Here is a 19,278-nt window from a genome sequence, read left to right as displayed (position 1 = left end):
GAGACAGAGGCAGACAGATACAGAGATAGAGGCAGAATCGGGGGGCAGAGAGAGAGCGTCTGAGCTGTGCTGAGGGGTGGGCCCCCAGGAGCCCAGGGGTGCCCCACCAGCACCAGCCCAAAAAGGTGGGCATGACCCTCTGGGAAGCCTTTCTGGGGGCCCAGCCTCAGAGCCCCAACAATTCCCAGCCCACAAGCCCAGGGCTTGCCGCTACTGAAAGGGGCGGAAGCGAAGATGTTTCCTGCAGCCTTAGCCACGACCTCAAAGCACTGCTAGTGACCCACTAAAATGCAAACTTCCTGAACACCCAGCATCGGGCGGCTTTACGTGACAGGCCCTCAGCCCAGTGGAATATTACGCAGCCATTACAGATGATGGTTATGAAGCCTGTGGCAGCAGAGGGAATAGCTTGCCATGGCATTTCTGAACGAGCAGGGGGCAGGACTTATCTGCACTGGGGGCGCCACAGAGGAAAAGGTGCTGCCCATCAGCGTGGCCTGTCGCGGGCCCGGCAAGCCAGCCTGGCGTCCGGGGAAGAATCTCCCCTTATTGTCATTCCTCTGAGGCTGCTTGCGCAGTAAATAATAAATAACATCTTTGCTTATCCCAGGACCATGTTCCGGTAAATGAGGACTGCGGCAGGAGCGCTGAGCCCCGACTCCCGGCGAGAGACGCCACATCAGACCAGGAAGAATGAAGAGGCTGCGTGGGGCCCGCGGGGGTGTGGGGCACAGAGGGTAAGGCAGGCCGCCGGGTCGCAGGCTCTGCAGGCTGGGCTTCCACTGGGGCTGGAGGGGCGGGGAGCAGGTGAGGAGGAAAGGACTCAAGGGGTGATGGGAGGGGGGCAGGGGGTCACTGAGGGCTGGGGGGAGCAGAGGGGCTGCAACGGGCGCCTCGAAGGGTTTGCCCGGCAGAGGGGGTTGGAGGCCCCCAGGTGGGGCACAGCTTGGCAGAGAAAGTGGGAGCCATGGAAGGCTGTGGAAGAGGCAGCCCCGGGCAGGGCAGAGGCTGTTGGAGGGAAGGCGGTGGAGAGAGGACGGGTCACGACTGTCACCAAGGGTCAGGGTTAGGGTTAGGGGCCAGACCTCAGGCCTGAGGCTCCATCCAGACTCGGAGGCACTGCCAGGCCGGGACAGGCCACAGGCACAGGAGGTGCCGGGCAGGCCTCACGTCCTTGGGGGGCAGCCTCGCTGGGCGCCGAGCCGCAGGCTGTGTGCAGCGAGCAATGCTCTAGCCAGGAGCGACCTCAGTGCCGGCCCCGCTCCCAGGGCACCTCAGCCCCAGTTGTCACCATGTTACAGGCCAGGATGCTGAGGTTCACGGCAGCCCAAAACTCCCGCTCCATCTTCCAAACTCAGGCAGGGCCCAAACACCTGAGCAGACCGGCACGAGAAGGGCCCAGGGAGGCGAATGCGCAGGAGCTGCCCCTGCCCGCAGTCTGGGAGGCTCGGCCCCAGGAGAAAGGAGGAAAAGGAGGCCGAGGCCACCAACCAGCCCCCTCATGGCCCTGCCCCAGCCCCTGCCCCGTGGAGCCTGCAAACTCTGGCCCCTAAGCCAGAGCCCCTCCACCAATGCAGCCCTCCCCGTTCCACACGTCCTGGGGACCCTGTCCAGCAGCCTGAATCCGAGACAGCGGCAGAGGAAGAGAGGCTCACTGGGGCCCTGCGTGAACAGGCGGGCAGGAGGGGCTCCCATCTTGCCTGGGACCCTGAGGTGAGCCTGGCTGCCCTACAGTCCCTGTCCGGGCGCCGCCCCTCACCCCACAGGAGGTGACAGCCCCAGCAGAGCACACTAGCCAGAACGGGGCACAGCTTCGGGACAGTGCTGCTGGTCCCACCTGGCTCAGACCTGGGTCCCGCTGGGCCTCCTGCCCAGTCACTGGCCTCTCCATGCCTGGGCGTGAGCAGAGCCTCCCAGTGGGGCATCCCGAGAGCTCAGGGAGGCTTTGTGTGTGCAGCCTCCGAATAACACAGACACTCCCAGTCCCTGTCGGCAGCCGCCATGTTCATCACACCTAGAAATTAATCCCGACCCCAGTGGGCGAGGGGACAAAGGTGGGGGCGAGCCTGCCTGCTGGCCCCTGACCAAGTCCACGCCACACCGTAGGGGCTTCGTCCCTGACCCCACCACGATGGAGCTGCCCACAGGAAGGTCTAGAGGGTCTCCATGCCCCTCTCTGCTCCCCACAGCAGCTCCCTCTGCATAAAGCCCAGAAGAGGGGGCCTGTGTCCGGCAGAGGGGACTCACCAGTCTGCTTCCCACCCCTGCTCCAGGACGACAACAGGAAGTGCCCCCACTCCATCCTGAAACGGAGCCGGCCGGAGCACCGCTGCCCAGGGCCCGAGCCCCAGAGGACATCGAGGCGCGTGCGGTTCCGAGAGCCCCCAGATGTGACCGTCCACTGTAAGACGGCACCCGCAGCAAGAGGCTGGGAGGGCTGGGGTCCGGGCAGAGGGAGTCAGGGCACTTGCCACACCCACACAGCTCTGGCAGGGCACAGGGCATGGGGAGACCACAGCCACCTGTCTTCAGTGGCAGAACCCAGTAAGACCGGGGCCCGCAGGGTCACTGGACACAGTCCTGGCCGTGAAATGGCAACTGGAGGAAAACATGGCGGCGGTTTCTTGAATCATGACCGTCCTCTCAGGGAAGTCTCGGGAGCCTGCCGGGCCTGGGTCTCTCACCGATGAATCATCTCAGGGTCCTTTGGGGGTGCAGGGTGAGATGAGAGGGCAGGTGCCCCCGGCCGATTCTCCATTCTCCTTCTCAGACATTGCTGTCAGGGACGCCACAGCCACTGTCAAGGGTGAGTTCCGAGCCCACATCCCTGCCCCCATGGCCCCCTCCTGTGTGCACCCACCCTCACTCTCTCCCTGAGGGAGGTATCACAGGGCCGGGGCCTCTAAGGAGGCCCCACGAGGCTGGGGAGGGGCCAGGGCAGGGACAGAGTGGGATCTCCCCATCCCTTCCCCACCAACCCGGGTCCTCCAGGGAAGGGTGGGGCTGGCTGGCGCTGACACTGCCCGCCCTCCGGCCGCAGCACCCGGCCGGCCCAGGCCACGCGGCGGCTCCCTGCTCCTGCGGCTGTGCGTGTGCGTCCTGCTCGTGGTGGCCTTGGGTCTGTGCTGTGGCCGGTCTAAGCCCGTGGCAGCGGCGCTGGAGGACCTGCGGGTCCGGCTCCTCCGCCTTGTCCTACACCTGTGGCATGCGGTCCTCACCAGCTGGCGTGGCCTGCTGCGGCTCTGACGGGGAATGGGCGAGGCTCCCGGGAAAGCCCCAGCACCCCGGGGCTCCGAGACAGCCTGAGCCCTGGCCCTGCTGCTTGGTGAATTGTGAGGGCCAGGAGGGGCTGCTGCCTGGGGCCGACTGGGAAGAGGGGGCCCCCTGGCATGAGAGCGGACACAGGCACAGCAGGCGGCCAGCCACAACCGTCAGCACAGCGCCGGTCTCCTGTGTTGGGTCCATGTGAGATCTTACTAGAAAGAGGGTCTGACTGCTAACATTGGGGGCCCCCATTCTGGGGCTCCCCAGGCTCGCCCGAAGACCCCTCCCTCGCCCCAGCAGGCACCCCTGCAGCGGCTGGGGCCTGGCCCAGGCATGGCCACACATGCCGTCTTGAGGAGGATACACTGCCTGCATCCAAGGGGCTGCTCAGAGGAGGCAAACCCAGCCTTTCGCTGCTATGAGGGCCTGGGTGGACCTCGACCTCGAAACCCCATGGGGAGGGAAGGGTCTGGTTGTCAAGGTGGGTCCCTTTGAGGTGAGGTATCATCCTCTGAGCCCAGGTCTGACCCCCTATTCAGCCCCATGAGTCTGGAGTGGCCCCAGGGGAGGACTCCTCATCAGAGGTGGCTTCAGACATAGAAGCCAAGGGGACAGCAAGGGGCCTGGACACTCCCGGCCTCCAGGTCATGGCCATCTGTGCTCAGTTCTGTGGGTCCAAACACCCCCGGTCTTCAGAACACAGCCATGTGTGCCCAGCTCTGCAGACCGGGGACACCCAACAGAGCCCAGGGCCAGCCAGCGCCACCCACCGGCTGAGGCCCGTGGGTCCCAGCAACCGTCTGTGGTTGTGGCTTTGTCGCCACATTGCAGAGCTGAAGGGAGCCCTGTGGGTGACAAACACCAGGGGCCCCTCCAGACCCTACATGGGGGGAGGGCCCAACAAAGCAGGGAGGCCCACCGTCAGACACCAGGCAGAACTGCCCAGGGACAATCAGACCAGCGTCCTCGGGGCTGGCCTGAGAGGCGAGGGCACAGTGGACGGCCCGTCCAGTGGTTTCTCTCTGTATGTCCCATCACCGAGCTGGGAGACACTGTTCTTTTAAAACGCACCGGGGCCTCCTTCAGTCTGGAGTTTGTATAGAAACAGAGGCCAAAACAGATTTGCTAAGGACCCAGCCTCTGAGCAGAGCAGGTGTCCTGGGTCCCTGGAAGCGCCCAGTCTCCTGAAGGCCTTCGGGGGGCTTACCAAGCCCCTGGGTCTTCATCCTTTGTCAGGGCGTGTCCCCCCACCCCAGGTCCAGGGAACAGGTGCCATGGACTCCAGGGTTGCTTCTAGCTTTGGAATCCAGGGAGCCCAGAGTTTCGGGTGGAGGCAACGAAAGGGGCTGTTTCCAGAAGTGGCCCAGGAGGGACCAGGTGGAGGCACCCAGGCCCTCCAGCATCACGCTGTCCCCAGTCACCACAGCACCGCCCACCCAGGCCCAGCCCGTGTCCTCCCACCCCAGGAAGCAGGATGGGCCGGTTCCTGCCCCATGTTCTGGATTCGGAAGCAGAGGCCCCGAAGGCTGGGTCTCAAGCCAGTCACAGGCTCAGGCTCAGCCTCTGCAGGCTGGGGCCACCCCTCTAGCCCTGGTTCTGACGGGGACACCGCCCAGGCCCATCTCCCCCAGCCGTGGCTGCCTGTCCACTGCAAAGGCAATGTAGGGTCATGCCTGGCTTTGCAGGGTCCCACGATACGACCTCAGGTGTTTTTGAATAAATACTGCTCAAAGATGGAACCACACGCCTGAGAAATCCTTCTAAACGGATCCTCCTGCCTGCGGAGGCCACATGAGGAGCAGTGAGACTCGAAGCCACTGGGAAATGTACAGGCAGGAGGGCAGAACCTCGGGAAGGCCAACCTCTAATTCTTAAAAGCTTCCGAAACAAAAGGACCAAAGCCCAGGGGCACTGTGTGTGACCCATAAATGACAGACAGTTGAAACCATGCCGAAGGCGGAGAGGGCAGAGAGAGCCCCACGCTCCTCGTCATCCTTGCTGGAGACTTGGCAGCTTCTGTTTTTATTTCGACTTTGAGGAACACATGCAAGCGTAAGGATCTTTCCTTCAGTTTAGCCCGAGCGGAATTAGAACAGGGACATCCATTGTCACACAGCCAGGAGAAAAGCGAAGGCAGCTCAGAAGCAGCTCAGGGGATCTGCCTCTGGAGTCCCGGGTCACACCCCCACTTCCCACCTTCCTGCCTGGGAGAGGCCCAGCCCCCCAAGGGACCCTGCAGAGCCCATGGCCAGGACCCCAGTCCCCACCTAGCATGCCCCAGGCCCAGCTGCCCCTTTCCAGGGTGATGGTGTCTGGGCTCCAGCAACCCCCAGCCCAGGCCGGGTCTGTGTCTGCGTGCAGCATGGATGTCCATCACCCTGGCCACGGGGCTGCCCCAGACCAGCTCCTAGAATCCAGCAGTGCAGCCACCAAGGGCAGGCCCAACCGGGGCCGGCCCTTGGGTTCCAGAAGCCACCCTTGCCTCCTGCCCCTCCTCCTGGGGCCCTAGATGGCTGTGGCCTGGATCAGGGCTGGGCAGAGGGGAGGCAGGAGCCGCCCCACCTTCTGCTGGAGACACAGGCAAGTAGCTCTCGGGGCTGGAAAGAGTCCCCATGTCCAGTGGGTCAGGGCTGGCAGGAAGGAGGCTGGAAAGAGTCCCCATGTCCAGTGGGTCAGGGCTGGCAGGGGGGACAGGGGACCCCATCAGCTTTGGGGCCTCAGATTCTGTCTAAACCCCTTCCCCTGAGGATCTGGCTGCCAGCTGGAAACTCAGCTGGGCCCCGAGGTCAGAGCCCCCTTGAGCTGCCAGGGCCTCACCCCCCGGCCTTGACACCCCGTGATGGGCACCTGCCCTTGCCACAGCCTGACCGGTCACCTGCTGGCCTCACTCCCAGGACGCAGGATGATGGTCCCACCAGGACCCTCCATGCAGACCCAGGCCTGCGGCCTCCAGGAGACTGGTTCCCAGCCACCCAGAGGCACAAGCCAACTGCTGGTGGACAGGGTGGGTCGCCAACACGGGGAGCGGGGGCCTCGCCTCTCCCCAGGAGGGTGGGCACAGCGGCAGGGAGCACTTAGCAGCACTCAGCCAAGAAACAGACAGCCTCTCATGGAGCCCCAGGTGGGGAGGCCTCTGCCTCAGAGCAAGGACCCCGGAACCTCCAGAGGAGATGGGCCCTGGGCTCTCCTGAACGGCAGGGTCGACAGTCAACAACCCCCCCACCCTGGGGTCCCAGGTTCACATCCCAGCTCCTCCACCTGCCTCCTAGGGGCCTTGGCACACAAACTCTGCAGAATGGGAAGGCAGTTCCCTCCTCTCTCAGATGGATGCTGGGCACAAAAGCCCATGGGAGGGGCGGGGGGCTGCCCACATGGCGCCCACGGCTCCCCTCACACACACAGGCACACTCGCAGGCTTGTGCATGCTCACATGCAGCAGAAGCACATTCGCCTGCACTTGTCCATGCCCATGCTGCACACACACACTGTGTGCAGACACCCCTGCCCAGCACACACACACCTGCACACTCCTCCTCACACTGTGCAGACACCCCTGCCCAGCACACACACCTGCACGCTCCTCCTCACACACTGTGTGCAGACACCCCTGCCCAGCACACACACCTGCACGCTCCTCCTCACACACTGTGTGCAGACACCCCTGCCCAGCACACACACCTGCACGCTCCTCCTCACACACAGTGTGCAGACACCCCTGCCCGGCACACACACACCTGCATGCTCCTCCCCACACACTCACATACGTGCACATGTCATAGGTACACACTTGCACCCTCACACACTCACATCCTACACACTCCCATGCACACAATCAAGCCCTCACACGCAGTCACACCCTCACATGGACTCACACACACTCACATCCATGCAGTCACACACTCCCATGCAGACTCACAATTATGCCCTCACATCCACTCAGTCACACCCTCACATGCACACCCTGTCACACCTGCAGTCACACCCACACATGCACACTCACACTTCACATGCAGTCACACCCTCACATACACACTCACACATCACATGCAGTCACACCCTCACATGCACACAGTCACATCCTCACATCCATACACATTCACACCCTCACATGCACACTCAGTCACACCTGCAGTCACATCCACACATGCAGTCACACCTCACATGCACTCACACTCACACCTGCCATGCACACTCGGTCACACACTCACCTCACATGCAGTCACACCCTCACATGCACTCACACCTCCCATGCAGTCACACCCTCACATGCAGTCACACCCTCACATGCAGTCACACACTCACACCTCACATGCACACTGTCACATTCTCATCACTCACATATTCACACCATCACACCCCCCCATGCACAAAGGCACTCACAGAATCCCGCCCTCCCATGCACACTCACCCACACAGCCCCCTGCCATGGCTCCGGGTACAATCCTGTGTAGTACGTGTGCCCCCCAAACCCCCAACCAGATGATGCCCCCCACTTCGTGGAGCCCAGGTTCCCGCCTCCCCGTCCCCCAGCCTAGCACAGAGGACCCACACACAGTAAGGCCAACTCACAGGGCCTCAGAAGCCTCCCCGAGGCAGGCCATGGGGTCTCCCAGGCCTGCGGCACCCACCCAGGAGGGGGACTCAGCCAGGGAGGGGCCAACCCGGGGTGAGGCTGGAAGGTGCCGTGAGCCCCTCCCCACACGCAGCCTCTGCCTGGATGGCAGAGTTCATGCAGAATTCATTCAGGGGTGAGTGACTTCTGGCCACCCCTGGGCCAGCTGGCATGGAGATAGCATCGGGCCGGGGCTAGAGACCAGCTGGACGCCCCCCACCCAGGCCAGCCGGTCAGGTCCTCCGGGGCAGGCACAGGGCCCTGCACGAGGCCTGGAGGTGCCCCAGTCTCTCTGCGCCATCCTCACCAGGGAGCCAGCACCCACCCAGTCCACCACCGGGCTCATGCGTGGGCACTGGGGCGCTCACCTCACTACACACAGTTCGAGGGGACACACACAGGGCTGCATGAGGCCGGGACCCAGGCAGAGACCCCCAGCTGCTTCCCCAGGCAAGCCCTGTGCCCCCGAGTGTAGCAGGGAGGTCCGGGCCGCTCCCCCCACCGCCCGCCCGCACTGTGTCTAAATGACAGCGCTCTTCTCCTCCTGGAAGGAGGTGCGTGGGGACGGCCGGGCCAGCAGCAGCTCCTTCTCGTGGATCAGGCTGTCCAGCAGGTCCTCCTGGCGGGAGTTGTGGTACACCTTCAGGAAGGCCAGCGTGGTGACGGCCAGCCAGGCCAGCCACGAGGCCCAGAGGCCAAACTGCACAGAGAGCAGGGTCGGGGTCAGGGGCTGGTGGGGAAGGTCCGATGTCAGCGCACCTCCCCCACACCAGCCCCCAGGCTCGGCTCTGCAGGGAAAGGATGGGACTCAGAGGACGGAGGAAGCTGGGGACACAGGGCAGGGCCGGACAAGCCCAAGCTTCTGGGTTCCTTCCTGCAGCCAGCATCGTTTCCCAGCACCGGTGGACCTCCCGGAACCCGCTCTGGTGCAGAAGCCCTGGGCACTCAGACCCACCCTCACTCCAGGCCCGGCAGAGGCCCTGGGAGGGGCAGCGAGCAGCGGAGAGCACTTTCTCCTCCAGCAGCTCGGGCCTGTCGGCTCTAAGGAGGGCCAGTCACCAGCAGAGGCGCCTCCAACCACCTGAATAAATTGACCTTTAGCCGCTGCTTCCAAACAGCTGAAGGAGAAACAATGTAATCAGAACCAGGCCACATTAAGCTGATTCTCATCTGAGCGTGTTTGTCATCAGACTGCACTCACACCTTAATCTAATTGGCACAAATTAGGCCACTAAATGTGCATGAAGGTGTCTTTCACAGAGCCAGCTCTTCTTGGCAAAGAGCACTCAGGCCCACCCACATCCAGCACCCCTGCAGGGCTGCCGGCCAGGGGACGCGTCCTCAGGCCAGCCACGGCCAAGCAGGGCCTTCAGAGGCCAGTCTGGGGTCTGGAATTGGATCTGAAGCTGGCAGGAGCCTGGCGTCTGCTCTCAGCCACCCCCACCCGGCGCCCCTCATTAGCATCATCTCCACCTGGGGCACACACGCAGATTTCAAGGCGCAAACCCAATTCCAGGGTACCCCAGCCCTCACTGTAGTTGGCCACCGGCCCAGACAGTGGGCGCAGGCAGGAAGGCTTCCTGCAAGAGGTGGGGGAGAGCTGGGCCTTTGGGCTTTGGTGCTGGCACTGGGTGGGCCTGTCCAGATCACTGCTGGAGGCCTAGGGACGTCCCCTAGCCAGAGGGAAGCCGACACAGTGTCCAAGGAAGGGGGCGGGGGATCCCGCCTGTGAACTCGGAAGATTTGCCACGCTGTCCTTGTATAAGTTGTGTCCCCTGTCCCCTAGGAGCCTTGGTGGGGGGCCGTGGTGGCCCCCACTCTGAGGGACCCTATTTGCTGAAATGCAGACATGGCGGCCCACTGCCTGGCCCCCACTAACTACCTCATCTGCACAGGGCCCTCCTCCTCTGGATATGGGGAGCTCAGCGAATGTGCAGCAGTAAATGCCTCTCCCGGCGTTGCAAGCCTCCCTTCCCACCCGGAGCCCCTACCTGGGCAATGGCAAACTGATCATAGAAGGCAGAGTTGTCCACGCCCAGCTCCAAGTTGAGGTCCTGGAGCTCTTCACAGCTGAAACAGCAGGACACAGGGTGGAAGGGGACCGCCAGGCCAGCCGGTGTGGGGCATGGCCGAGCTGCTGGCCGGAGAGCCACAAGCTTTGCCCCGCCATGGCTGGGGGGCGGCTGGGGTCTCTGGGGACACCACGGGGGGTCGGCCTCGAGGCCTCCCCCATGGAGCAGGACAGCCTTCAGGGAAGGAAACCTGCAGGCCCCTCCCCATCCTGGCCCTGGACGGCTGGAAGATGCCAGCTAGGCCTCTGCTCTCCTGGACCCTCTGACCCCCACGCCCCACCCTCTGAGGGTCACAGGGTCTCAGAGGCAGGAGATGCAGGGCTGCCTCAGCCAGACAGAGATGGAGGTGGCATCCCCACCAACGGTGCCCAGAGGCTCTGCCCCATCACGGGGGCATCTGCAGAGGCCGTGGGGTCAGAGGGCCCGGGAGTGAGCCAGGCTCGGCTCCCAGTAGGTGTCCTGCCCACAACATGAAACGTGAAGCCAGGGCAGATTGAGGGGCAGGGCACCAGAGGGAGAGGGGCCCAGCGGCCCCACACGCCCTGGAGGGAACGAAGCGCTAGAAATGGCGTCCGTGAGGGCAAGGGAACTTTGAGTGTGTACCAGGGGTTACCCACACTCTTGGGAAGCAGGTGGCCAGGCTGGTAGTTGGAGCTGGGACAGCAGGATGGGGCACAGCTCAGCGCGGGAGGCCCTGCAGGGCCACACACACACTGCTCACGCCTTCCTCCGGTCTGTGCCCCAGGGACCCGCGTGAGGCTCGCAACAGGCAGGCAGGGAGCCCCTCAGCTCTGCCACCATCTGCTGCAGACTCTGGGGTTTCAGGTCTGAGTTGCTTAAAGGAAGAATGTGGAGCCTCTGGAAGGGGTGGCTGAGCGTTCCTGTCTTCCAGGGTCTTGGCCTGGGGTACAGGATGGTGCCCCTCAGGGCTGGGCATCCTACCATAGGGGGCAGAGAGTCACCGTGCTCCACTCTGGGGCCCCCACAAGCCAGAGATGCCCCTGCTAAGAGCCCAGAGGGACCACCATGGCTCAAAGGTCTCCATCCCCAACCTGCCTGGGAGCTGGCCCTCACCCTATCAGAAGCTCCTTCTGCTCCTGTTCTTCACCATCCCCGTCCCCTCCACCTTCCAACCCCACACCATGGGGACCAGAGCCCGGACCCAAATGCTCTCCCATGCAGCCAGCGCAGGAAAGACGCCCCAGGTCTCCGGCTGTTCGGCTGCATCGAGCCTCCCAGGACCTGGGGCCCCACTGCAAGCCATCTGTCATCCGAGCCCTGGTGGCAAGGACGGGACAGCAGGAATCTCTGACCCCCTGGAGCCACCCCCAGCCACATCCAGCCCCCAGGATCACCGCTTGTGGGTGAGGTGTGAAGCTGCTAGCTCCTAGAGCGGGATGGTGTCTGACGCTGGGGGCCAGGTCTTAGGGAAGGGGCATCCCCGCTGTGCACAGGCACGGGCATCGTGGGACCAGGGACGGCAGACGCAGGATGGGCTTCATGAGGGAAGGCCGCCCAGAGCCAGGCAGGGTGCCAAGGGACCTTCCAGGAGGCAGGTGGAGGCCGGGCAGGTGGGGCAGGCGCACCTGTGGGGCACGGTGCCCTTCTCAGTGATGGCGTCACACCACATGGTAAAGCCCACACTCACGATGGTGCTGGCAATGAAGACCAGGAAGACCACGAAGGCGCTGACCAGGAGGTTCAGGAAGGCGGAGAAGAAGGAGCTGCAGCCGGAGACAGGAGGGGCAGGGTCATTGGACGGCACCTCCCGGTGACCCCCACCAGCAGTGCCCGCCAGACCCTCAGGATTCCTGGGTGGGGCCCTGTGGGGCCTCGAGGGGTTGCTCCCTCGTCCTGCAGTCCCTCGGGCAGCTCCAAGTGCCCACCCTGGACTGTGGGTCACACCATCCCACAGACCCGGGACCTGAAACCCTGGTCCCCACCATTTCACAGAAGAGGCTGCACCCACGGTGGGAATGCATGACACCCTTCCAACGCCGCCCACCCCAGTAGCCTGCAGCTGGGCTCCAGGTGCTTGTCCCCAGATCCGCGTGCTGGCGTCCGCTGAGGGGTTGGAAAGTGGGGCCTCTGGGAGGAGAGGAGGTCCTAACAATGAAGCCTCATGAATGAAATGAGTGCCCTCGTAGGAGAGACCCCACGGAATTCCCTCACTCCTCCCAGCACACAAACACACAGCAAGAGGAACGGGCCCTCAGCAGGCACGGAACCCAAGGTGCCTGGATCCCAGACACCCAGCCTCCAGAGTGTGAGCCATAAGTGCAGGTAGTTCTCGAGCCCAGTCTGCAGTGCTGAGCGCCTCCATTCACCCGCAGGCCATCCGCGCATGGCCTGGACCCCAGGAGGACTGGCTTGATGGGCCCATCTGACGAGGGCGGGAGCGCAGGGAGCGCAGGAGGCAGGGCCATGAGGAAGGAGCTGACTTAGGGTGGGGCTACCCTGCCCCAGGGGCCGGAGGCCTCTGCCAGGGTGCACTCGGCCATGGCCTTCAGAAGGACGTTTCCTCTTCTGAGGATACGGGGCGTGTGGTCAGGACACCCACCCCACCCCACCCTCCTGCCTGGCCTGCAAACGTCCACTTTCTCTGAATTGCTCCATCAAGATTCGAAGTCCCTGGAATGAGCCTGGGGTGGCATCAGCCTGGAATGCACCCTAAGGCTCCTGGGGGCAGGGAGAGGGACTGTCCCTCCAGTGGGACCCCGAGAGGGACTTCCTCACAGGAGCACACCTGCTCAAGCAGCATGTCTGAGAAAGGGCTGCTCCCGCCTCTCACCGGCCAGCAGGCTCCGTGGTAGCCTGCGGCTGTGAGCACACTGGATCTCAGGGAGGCAACCCATGGAAATCGCTTCACAGGGATCATTTCATAAACAAGGTCTCCCTGGAATCTCAGCCAAGAAAACATCAACGCCACTGCCATCCGAACTCGGCAGCTGCTGATGAGGCAAAGCAGAGGCCAGCACGCTGTCTGTTCATTCATTCACTCATTCATTCATCCAGCAGGCACTTTCTAAACACCTGCTCACCCTGTGCTGGGCGCAGAGGGCAGAGTGGTGCAAAAGACGAAGTCCTGGCCCCGGGGGTGCCGCAGCGAATGTGCTGAGGATGAAGCCAGGCCACCGCGCCCAATTCAGCGCAGGCGGCTCCCCCAACATCTCATGCCTCCAAGGAACCCAGCCACTGGCTCCAGCTCCGGCCACACTGTTTTGGTGACTGCAGGGCTGACAACAGAACCGCCCCCAGCAACGGGAGGGCTTGAACCACCCCAAGGAGTCCCAGACAAGGGGAGAGGACACAGGGACACTCTTAAAGCCACGGGCTACGATCCCAACAATCACAGCAAAGAGGGCAGGACCAGCCAGACTCACACGCGTATTCGTGGGGGGTGACCAAGCTTCTGCCCAGGCCTTACAGCCAAAGATGGCTGGCAGGTGGGCACCATGTGGCAGTTGACAACCCCCATCCAAAGCTCTCTAAAGAGGGAAAGAGCCTCGGCAGAAGTTCGCCGGGATGGGCGTGGGGCTGTTCTCAGTACCTCCCCAGCCCCGTGTGATGTGAGTCTCAGAGCCGGCACACCCGGGACTGGCTCCCTCTGCCCTGCTCAAGCCCAGATCATCCACGTGCCAGCGTCTCCCGCCTGCCCTGCAGAGTGCATCCCCCTCTCCATTCTCTGTCTGGAGGCTGACAGTGTGGACCATGGCAATGACCCCGTGCCCTCTGGCTTCTGGCTGGGTTTGGGCAATGGGGTGGGAGGGCAGGGGAGCAAGGTGGGAGTTTGCCACCAGCTCCCTCTACTGAAAGTCACTGCTGCTATCCAGGTGGCCTCTTCCACATGGCCCTCCCCTCCAGGTCCCATTAGCCAAGGCAGGGACAGCACTGCCTCCACTGACCTCAGGAGCCCCAAACCAGCCCTCCTTCACTCACCCTTCCTCTGGTGAGCCATTTGCTGCTGCTGGGACCCTGAGGATGCAGTTCTGAACCCCAAAATCCATCTGGCCTGGGAGTATGCATGAGGGGCCCAGGGACTATAGTCACAGAGTGGGGCACAGTAAGACCACCCCACCTCTGCAGTCTTGGACCAGCGGCTCCTCCCCAGCAAGGTGGCGAGGCATGGCTAGGGTCGGCTCCACGGGCAGAGGCGAGGAAGCTGCTCGGCACCAAACCCGGCCTGCCAGACAGTGCTGGAGTGGGGGCATGGGACAGCCCCTTGCCAGGCTCCCACAGGGCACATCCACCCCTACACCTGCCGGACAGCCCTCCTGCGTTCCTCCCAGGGACCCAGTCCAGTCCAGCAGGGGCACCCTCCAGCACCTGGCATTCCTGGGCTTCCCTGACAGCTGGTCCCCGAGGCCTCCCTGGAGGGCCAGGCTGACCACAGTGCAGTGAGGCCGGGCTAGGGCTCATGACCCAGTGCCACCTCCCAATGCCCCTCGGGAGGGTGGGCAGCACCCTCCACACCGAATTCTAGACAGGCACGTGCACAGCCTAAGCTTCCCTACGTGGCCAGACTCCCTAAGGGCAGGGTCTCCCCAGAAGCCCCCGGTGCCTGCAAATACCTGCCCAGCTCATCTGAGACGCGACAGAGGTCCGGGCCCAGGCAACGCGCTGCCCTTTCCCACCTCTGAAGATATGCCACGACACAGCCTCCAAAAGACAGAAAATCCAATTATCTGGAGACTTGAGACATCCAGCCACATCCCTATGAAATGGGCATGATTTCAGAGTCTTCTCCCCTGAGCAGAGCAAGGAGCTCCCCACGATATGGGGAAGGGCCACCAGGCTGCAGCGGCCACGGGCTGACAGGCTGTCTGCTCCTCTCATCCCTCTCTGGTCAGTTTCCAGGGAACCTGCCCAGGCTCTCCGGGTCGTGGAAGAACTGGATGTGTCCAGAGCCTCCCCTGGATCCAGCTCTCCAGAGGTCACAGGGTCACCCAGCCCCGCCCTCACCAAGGCCAGGCCAGGCCAGGACAGCCATCAGGGACAGGAGCCCAGCACACACAGGGTTAACCCATCTCTGTTCACTGCCACTCAGGGTGCCCTGCCAGGATGTGCCATCTCCATGGTGACCGCTGTCCTGGAAAGCCCAGCAATGTGAGGCTGGGCCGCTGGCGCAGGCGGGCAGACAGGTTTAACGCAGCACCCCCTGGCCCGCCAATCACAAACTGCTGCCAGCCTACGTGCTCAATGCTCCCTCACAGCACACCTGCCCGGGACACGGCTGCCTCAGCAAACCCTTCTGCCCCAAAATGGCAACCCTCCTGAAACACATTCATTCATTCACTCATCCATTCAGCAGCCAAGAGTGGAGCATGAAGATGACACTCCTCTGCAAAAAGCTACCGCCTCCCAGACTAATTTTCACACTTCTGGGCACGAGCTCTCAGGGCCCACACTTTGCACAGCAGACACCCCCATATGAAGAAGCTGGCACCTCAGACATGGCATCTGCTCCGCAAGCTCTGGACCTGCCGTGCGCCCCTCAAACAGACCTCAAGCAGGCTCTGCCCTTGCACTGGGGAGAGCAGCTGGTGGCCTCTGGAGGTGGAGTCCACTAGAGGATTAGAGGGTGTGCCGCCCTAACCAGGCCCTGCCCTCTAACGGCCAGAGTCTGATGGGGTCAGCCGTGTCCTCCGTGGGCTGGACGTCCAGTGGCCGTCGACGGCCCTGAGAGTCCTGTCCACCACACGAGCTCCCTGCAGAGGCCTGTCTCGGCCCCTTGGCTGTCCTGAGTCCCCTCTGCCGACCGGCACTTGCTCGCCTGGTCTATGCAGCGGGAGCAACAGCTGAGTTGGAATTGGCTGCTCTATCACTGGACCCGCAGACCCCGTCTTCCCAGAGGTCCCGAACCTTCTGACATGACAAGTCTGAAGGGTGGACCTGTTGGCCACATAACTGAGCCTGCACAGGTATCAGGGCCAGGTGAGTGACCACAAGGCAGCAGGCCTCAGGACCCAGGCATCTTTCTATCAGTCACTCAACAAACATTATGTGGTGACTCCTATGCAGCATCCCCTGTGCTCAGCCCTGAGGACACAGAGATGAAGAAGGTGCATGCCCGCCTCGGCTTCACCCGGCTGTGGGTCCCCTAGGGTGAGTACCCAGGGCCTGAAATGGCTCCTGAGAATGTTAACCTAGGCCTACCAGCAGAGCTCCATGGAGCACTGACACTTCGACAGATGTCCTGGCACGAACCATCTGCCAGTGGACTGTGTGATGCATGAGGTGGGGGACAGGTGGCCACATGACCACATGACCTTAGCCCCACTTCATGATGGTCAAGACGGATGTGAGTGCCAGATGCCCCTGGAGAAGAGCAGGCTGGGCAGAGGTCAGTGGTGGGAGGACCGCTAGGCCCCTCAACTAAAGCAAAGGGACTGACCCCCGAAGTGCTCTACCACCAGACCCATGCCCTGAGAGCAGGAGCTGCCCAGACCTGGCCTCTGGTGGGATGAAGGCCATGGTGAGCCGCCACAATGTAGTTCCCCCTCCCCGACAACCCCAACCCTCAGCCTAACCCTCACCCCAACCCTCACCCTAACCCTCACCCCAACCTTCACCCCAACCCTCAGCCTAACCCCCACAGGCCCTGAGCACACCAAGTCATCTAAGGCTTCCTAAATCCCATATGGGCTGGTCAGTGGGGCTGCAGCAGAGGCCCCACAGCAGGATCTGGCTCCGCCCCTTAGGAGGACAGAACACCTCGAAGAGTGCCGGGGAGAGTTCCGGAAGGCCTGCAGACTCCCCGGGAGTCCGTTTTCTGTCTTTGGAAGGACATGGCGCCGGTGGTTTGCCCGGGCTGACAGATAGACACCTTCCGTGAGACAGGAGAGGCAGAGCCTCGGGTCCAGCAGCCCCAGGTCTGCTGCCCTGTGTGTGCAAAACAGACCACGCCCTGCTCTGGGGCTCTTTCTCCCCTCTCCCTGTCCCCCAGCCTCTGGTGGAACCCCCAATGAAATGCGGCATCACTCTGACCACAGCTGGGTCCTATCTAGAGAGCCACCCTCTGTCAGCCCCAGCTGGACCACGAGCGCCCTGAGGGACACCCAGGAGGCGGGGAAGACGTGCATGAGCAATGAGCCAACCCGTAGCCCCACGTGGCTTGCACCCTCCATCCTCAGCCTTCCAGGCTAAAGGGACCTCAAGCCTTGGGAGGCTGACCCCACTCTCTGGCTGTCCCACTCTCTTTCACACCATGTCGCATTCAGGGAGGCTTCCATCTGCCTGCCCTGCACACACAGCATGACTGGGAGACACTCAGGTTTGGCACTGTGGGTGCAGATGACACCTCAAGCCTCTCCTAGGGACACCAGCCCTGGAGTGAGCTAAGGGACGGAGGACAGCTGCAGATGGGCAGGACACCACCCTGCGCCCGGCCTGAGCCCACCCTGAGCAGGCCTCCAGCCACGCACCCTGGAATTTGGGCCCATGGTCCCACAGCTCCTGGGGCCTCCCAGGCTGACAGCCAGCTTCCTACTGACCACCATCCAGAACCTCAGTGTTGGGGCTGACTGGTGTCCCCAAAAGACATGCCCAAGTCCCGCCCTGGCACCCGTGATTGTGACTTGAGTTGGAAATATCGTCTTTGCAGGTGTTTTAAGCTCTGGCTCTCAGGATGAGATCTCCCCGAGCCAGAGCAGGCCCTGAATCCAGTGACTGGTGTCCTGTAAAAAGAGGAGAGGGCAGAGAAGCAGAGAGAGACGCCCTGTGAGGACAGAGGCAGAGAGTGGCGGAACAAGTGGGTTGGAGTCCATCTGGTGGAACTGCTGTAGCAGCCCCAGGGCGCTCCTACCCCCAGCCGCTGGGATTCTCAGCCCTCCCCCAGATTTCACAGCCCCACGGGGCACAGCCCTGGCTCCCTCCCTTCTCCCTGGAGCCCCTCTTCTTCCTCTGTCTGGCCCCTCTCTCAGCCACAGCCAAGCCGTGGGCTCACAGGGGCTGGGCAACAGGAGGGCCTCCCCACCCGTGCCACCCGCACCCCTCTGAGCCCTTCTAACCTCCCACCAGCCTGCAGGGAGTGAAAATCAAATCAAAGGACGGGGGTGGGGCCAGGTTTGGGAGGGGCCTGGGATTCATGAGTGCCCTCCCTGAACCGCGCCAGGATCTCGGGCTGCTCCTGGGCACCCCGGGCCTCAGCCGGGGAGTGGGAGGGCCCACGGAGGGAGTGGGTGGGCTCACGGAGGACACCTGGAGAGGAAGTGGGTGGGCCTGCAAAGGGCCTTTACAGAGGGAGTGGGAGGGCCCCCAGGGTGCCACTGATTGAGGGTGCCACCGCACCCCAGGTGAACCAAGTTGTGTGCGCGCCAGTATCCTGCGGGAGCAGGAGAGACTAAGAGGAAAATGGAGGCCAGGAGGAGGGAAGGCGCTGAGCCCACAAAGGAACACCCCTCGCCCTGCCATCCCTCTTGCATTCCCCAGCCCAGGCCTGAGCTCCAGAGGTGGGCCTGGGGGGCTCCCCGCCATGCAGCCATCTGCCGTCCTTTTCCCGGAGAGGAGGGGATGGTGCCGGGTGGGGTTCCGCAGTACGCCTGGTCACTGGGGCCGGGAGAGCCCAGCGCAGGCCCTAGAGCAGGCGGAGAGCTATCCCCGGTCCTGGCGAGTGTGGCCTGGCTGAGCCCGCCCGGGGAGTTCCTGGCCTGCTCGGTGATGACGGTGCAACATCTGCAGTCTAGGGGGATGAAGCCTGGAAGCGGGAGGCGACGCGCACCTGGGGAGGGGAGGCGCGCAGGACCGGTGGTCGTCACGGTCCCGGATGTGTGTGTAGACAAACGGCGTCTGGGTGGAGGGGGTGAGGGCCAAGTGTTGACATTTGCGGGCCTCGGAGCTGCGGCAGAGACGGAGGGACTCGCGCGCCTCCGTGGGGAGGCGGGCCTGGGGGCGCCGTGGGCACGGAAGGGGCGCCGCGCCGGGAGAGGCCCCCACTTACCCCTCGTGTCCCTTGCAGAGGAAGAAGAGCGTGCGCCAGGCGTGCGCGGCGGCCAGCAGCAGCGACAGGAGGCTGGCGAGCAGGCTGAAGCGGCAGGCGGCCGGCGGGCCCCACTCCTGCACCGTGAAGCGCTCGCGCTCCTGCACCGTGAGGTTGGCGCTCAGCCACATGCCCTCGGTGAAGAGCAGGCAGCGGCCGCGGAAGTCGTGGCCGTTCTCGGACAGCGGCACCACCACCACGAAGCTGAACAGGAAGGCCAGGAAGTAGCAGGCGCACTGCGCGAAAAGGAAATTGTTGAGCGCCATGGCGGGCCCGGGCCGGAGCGGCGGCGGGGAGGCAGGCCGCGCCGGGCGGGGAGGGAGGCCGCGCCGGGCGGGGAGGCCGCGGGGCCG

At 63.4% G+C, this 19,278-nt stretch overlaps 2 protein-coding genes and 1 pseudogene across 5 annotated transcripts in view; 1 reads left to right on the top strand and 2 right to left on the bottom strand.

Annotated features, from left to right (window-relative positions):
* The window catches only part of CUNH14orf180 (chromosome unknown C14orf180 homolog), a 15,483-nt gene extending 6,491 nt beyond the window's left edge, over positions 1-8,992 (top strand). The window contains exons 2-5 of one of the 3 annotated variants that reach the window (XM_032267658.1): positions 611-737; positions 2,274-2,403; positions 2,771-2,806; positions 8,757-8,992. In XM_032267658.1, coding sequence (XP_032123549.1) covers positions 627-737; positions 2,274-2,403; positions 2,771-2,806; positions 8,757-8,965 — 486 coding nt within the window. In that variant the 5' untranslated portion in view covers positions 611-626 and the 3' untranslated portion in view covers positions 8,966-8,992. Of the gene's footprint in view, positions 1-610; positions 738-2,273; positions 2,404-2,770; positions 2,807-3,040; positions 5,631-8,756 lie in introns of those variants that run through there. The other 2 variants (XM_032267657.1, XM_032267659.1) reach the window with 2 other exon arrangements.
* Positions 5,708-7,261, bottom strand: LOC116542630 (annotated as a pseudogene).
* TMEM179 (transmembrane protein 179) lies at positions 8,225-19,256 on the bottom strand. 2 transcript variants are annotated; one of them, XM_032267660.1, is made up of 4 exons: positions 18,887-19,249; positions 11,535-11,672; positions 9,868-9,946; positions 8,225-8,576 (listed from the first exon to the last, which is right to left on the bottom strand). In XM_032267660.1, the coding sequence occupies exons 1-4, from the start codon at positions 19,189-19,191 to the stop codon at positions 8,397-8,399; spliced, it is 702 nt and encodes a 233-aa protein (XP_032123551.1). In that variant the 5' UTR covers positions 19,192-19,249; the 3' UTR covers positions 8,225-8,396. The 2 variants fall into 2 exon arrangements, with proteins under 2 accessions (XP_032123551.1, XP_032123552.1); XM_032267661.1 differs by lacking the exon at positions 8,225-8,576 and adding an exon at positions 9,148-9,276 and having other exon boundaries at positions 18,887-19,256.
* Between the last annotated feature and the right edge of the window lie 22 nt (positions 19,257-19,278).

Source organism: Sapajus apella, unplaced genomic scaffold, assembly GCF_009761245.1.
Source record: "Sapajus apella isolate SASKATOON/1434 unplaced genomic scaffold, GSC_monkey_1.0 scaffold170, whole genome shotgun sequence".
Lineage (NCBI taxonomy): Eukaryota > Metazoa > Chordata > Mammalia > Primates > Cebidae > Sapajus > Sapajus apella.
The sequence above is the reverse complement of the archived record's forward strand: the minus strand, read 5'-3'. Positions and strand labels throughout refer to the sequence as shown.

What these genes read in the sequence shown, in the direction of transcription:
- TMEM179 (XM_032267660.1), bottom strand. Translation starts at nt 19,191, where the DNA reads ATGGCGCTCAACAATTTCCTTTTCGCGCAGTGCGCCTGCTACTTCCTG. An exon ending in AAGGGCACCGTGCCCCACAG is followed by an intron (nt 9,947 to 11,534) that starts GTGCGCCTGCCC and finishes CTGCTGTTTCAG; the next exon opens with CTGTGAAGAGCTCCAGGACC. An exon ending in ATCAGTTTGCCATTGCCCAG is followed by an intron (nt 8,577 to 9,867) that starts GTAGGGGCTCCG and finishes CTCTCTGTGCAG; the next exon opens with TTTGGCCTCTGGGCCTCGTG.